Source organism: Borostomias antarcticus (assembly GCF_949987555.1).
Source record: "Borostomias antarcticus genome assembly, chromosome: 11".
In the NCBI taxonomy this organism is placed as follows: Eukaryota; Metazoa; Chordata; class Actinopteri; order Stomiiformes; family Stomiidae; genus Borostomias; species Borostomias antarcticus.
This window is the reverse complement of record NC_140244.1, coordinates 23817632-23821323: the sequence shown is the minus strand read 5'-3', so window position 1 is coordinate 23821323 and position 3692 is coordinate 23817632. Positions and strand designations below refer to the sequence as shown.

At 54.6% G+C, this 3692-nt stretch overlaps 1 protein-coding gene across 1 annotated transcript; it reads right to left on the bottom strand.

Moving 5' to 3' along the window:
• Positions 1-366: 366 nt before the first annotated feature.
• zfp64 (zinc finger protein 64 homolog (mouse)) lies at positions 367-3454 on the bottom strand (the record flags this gene model as incomplete). The annotated part of the gene is made up of 6 exons (XM_084446185.1): positions 3407-3454; positions 2982-3143; positions 2698-2844; positions 2376-2438; positions 1902-2153; positions 367-1769 (listed from the first exon to the last, which is right to left on the bottom strand). Exons 1-6 carry the CDS (start codon positions 3426-3428, stop codon positions 367-369), a joined length of 2049 nt encoding a protein of 682 aa, XP_084302311.1. The 5' UTR covers positions 3429-3454.
• Positions 3455-3692: the final 238 nt, after the last annotated feature.

The following is a 3692-nucleotide window of genomic DNA, read 5'->3' as shown; positions in this document are numbered from 1 at the left end:
AACCGTGTCCTTATATTTGTTACTGACCTACAGAACACAGAACTTGGAACAGTTTGAGTTATCTAAAACTGTCCTTCCTTCCTTCTTCCAGAACATCTCAAATCTAACATGACTGGATAGGTGAAAGGATTTCCTCCTCAGTACAGCCGTGACCAGTCCTGTCATATCAGATCAGCCGTGAAGGACACGCGGTTTTTAGGGAAGCCAGGCGGGGTCCTAGTAATGGACCCGAGGCGTTCCTCAACACGAGAGCCGACGGCGAGTAACTCACACGGCCGCATACTCCACAGCGCGGATTTAGTGACCGTCTTTCGTGGTCGCGTTAATCATCCAGGAAGAACCTGTGACTCTGATAGGTGGATCGCGTCAGTGCGGTAGTCCCTCCATGGCGTGTGTGTCGGGGGAGAGCTGTTCCAGGCCGGCCTCCTGCAGCGGGGGGGCGGAGCCTATCAGCGGCAGACTGTGGATCACCACCCCTTGGCTGGGAACCAGCAGACCGCTGTCCTCACAGGAAGTGCCACTGTCCCCAGGCTCCACTGTCATGGGCGCCGTCTGCCCGGACAGCTCCCCGGGGGTGCCGGAGCACCCCGCCTCCGGAGGCGTCGCCGTAGCGGCGACCAATGGGGTGTTCCCCTCAGTCACCACGGTAACCTCTGTCCCGCCCTCTTGTATGAGGGCGCTGAGGCCCTCCAGGTCGGAGCAGGTGGTGATGAAGGTCTGGGTGGCGCTGCCGGGGTCTTGGGAGGTGATGGCGGTCTGGAGCAGGGCCTGGTGGAGCGGGTTGCTGTCCCCGGGGGAGAGCTGCGCCAGGAGGACCGTCTGGGGCTCCAGAGCGCCCTCTGCCGGGGACCCTAGGTGGTGCACGGGGGTCAGCAGGTTAACCTGCTGGATCATGGAGTTGACCACCACGTCCTGGCTCTCGGGGCTCAGCAGGACGGCGCCGGCCTTGGCGTGCTGGTGCACGTCCACGCCCGTCTGCAGGAAGGAGCTTTCCTGGCCTAGGGGGTGGGACACGATGATCTTGAGCTGGGCGCTGCTATAGGCCGCCATCGGGTCGACGGAGGGCAGGAGCAGCGGGCTGTCCTGCCTGCAGGGGGCGCCGGGGCTCGGGCAGGCGCCGCCGGCCGGGGCGGAGAGCTGCAGCGCGGGCTGCTGGCAGCCGCGGTGCTGCTTCCTGTGACTCCTCAGAGAGTCCTCCCTCACGAACGAGGCGTCGCACAGCTCACAGCGGAAGGCCCGCGCGGCATCCAGCTTGGCGCGATAGCGCGAGCTGGCGGGCTTGGGAGGGTCCTCGCCGCCGCCCTTGCCTCCTTTCCCGGCGCCGCTGCCGCCTTTCTCGGGCTTGTCCGAGTGGCTCTTCTTCCTGTGGATGACCAGGTTGCTGCGCTGCTTGGTGGCGAAGCCGCAGAAGTCGCATTTGAACGGACGCTCCTCCGAGTGGATCCTCTCGTGGACTTTGAGCGCCCCCTTGCTGGAGCAGGAGTAGCTGCACTCGGAGCACTGGACGGGCTGGGCGGGCTGGTGCTGGCGCGAGTGCTGCCTCAGGGCGCTCTTGTTCTGACACTGGAAGTCGCAGTCCAGGCAGTGGAAGACGTTGGCGCTGTGCTTGATCTGGACGTGGGACTTGAGGTTGCCCTTCATGGCGCAGCGGTACTCGCAGAAGTCGCACTTGTAGGGCTTCTCACCGGAGTGGATGCGGACGTGCCTCTTGAGGTCGGAGTTGATCTTGAACTTGGCTTCGCACTGTTGGCACTGGAATGGTGCGTCCCCTAGAACACAGGAATAAACATGCGTGAGGCTTCGCTCCGCCACATCAGTCGAGTTCAGTCGTTCTAGAATAGGATCTTTGTGGACGGTGAAGGGGGACAGCAGGAGAGAGCGGAGGCGTGCGTTAGACCCACCGGTGTGAGAGCGGAGGTGGACCGTGAGCTGGCTGGAGTTGCGGCTGGCGTAGGGGCAGATTTGGCACTTGAAGGGCCTCTCGTCGTAGTGGATCCGCAGATGTTTCTTCAGGCTGCTGCTGTCGGCCGCCGCGTACGAACAGTACGTGCACTTGTGTGGCTTCTCGCCCGTGTGCGAGCGGCTGTGCATGTTGAGCTTGTCCCTACGGCTGAAGCGCTTGTGGCACAGCTCGCACTCAAACGGCTTCTCACCTGAACACGCACGGCGGACGGAACGGTTCGAGAACAGGGCGTTTATTTGCCATGTGTAAACAGTACAGGTACATTGGAATTCCTGTCATCGATAGTCCTTACACTATCTTATCAGTTCGATGACGTCGACATAGCGACGCACAGATCAAGATACGGTGTTGAATGTCACGGCTGGCAATTAACGAACGCTTGCTGTATAAAAAAAACAAGCATTAAACTTACCAGTATGAGTTTTGAGATGCCGCTCCATGTCTTTTTGACCATACTGTGTCTTAAAGGTGCAGCCTGTAGATGAGGTATTATTATATATGACTCCATAAGTTCACAATAACACAGTTCCTTAACCAGTAGCAGGGAACACCGTTCCTGTAGCTGTCTCTCAGTGACAATGCAAACGAGACTAAAAATTCATGATTATAACCTATGGCAATTGATGATTATAACCTGTGGTAATTTGAGACCACTGTAGATACTGTAAAAACCTATTACATGAAAGGGAAGCTCAACATTGATCAGAATAAAGGGCTAATTAGCAAATACCAACCTGAGAAACAGCAGCTGCGTCTCTTTGAAGTAAGGGGTGGTTTCAATTTTTTGGAGGGTGTTTTCTGGGCTTTGGTCAGGATATTTTTAACACCTCTCATAACACATGTCTGGTATGTTTCTTCAAAAACAAACTCCGTGCTCGAATCTGGGAGAGAGAGGGCAAAACAATTGCTTACTGTTGACAATACATCCTCTAACAATGGACGACAGCACAGGCTATATATGATAGTATTAGAGAGCACAGAATGATGCGTCATACCGGTGGGCTATCCCCTGTCTTACCTGTGAGGCTGGCTGCTGTGTTGGGCGCTGAGATGTCACAAGAAGGGATGGTGCAGCCACTCTGCTTGTGGGCCAGAAACACTTCAAAGTTGTTGTACTGCTGCTTGCAGAAGCCACATATGTGAATATCTGGGCTAACTTCAACAAAAACATGACTCCCTCCTGGATATGTTAAGAAAAGAGGATAGAGGTCAATGTTAATAACCAGTTGAAATCAATGTATGACCTTTCCTCGCAATTGGCAGCATATGCACTGTCAACAGCCTTGGACACACAATCCTTTTCAGGCTACAAACTAACTGGTGGTCCTGTAGGCTATAGAAAACTTGAAACCAATCAAATTGCTTGTTGCTGTTATAGGATACAGTCATGTATTTGATAGACAGGGGCTCCGAGCTGCACATGAAGTTCTCACTCTAGCTTACCTTCGCTGTTAAATGAGGCCATTATGCTCGCTAATTTAGCTGGGCTTCTAATCACCTTGGGTCTTGGGAGGTAACCGACACGAGAGAGCAGCTAAATTCGATTCATCATCATTCAAAGTGTATAAATATAGCTATGAGGGACACAAACTCTTGAAACATTGTGTATGTTCTCTGTCTACCAACAGACAGTTGCCGACCGCTCTAGTTTGGAAACATTTTACGACAGGACGCCCAGTTTTCTGGCAATACCGTACTCTTCTTCTGGTGTAAAACCCTTGTTGGCCCG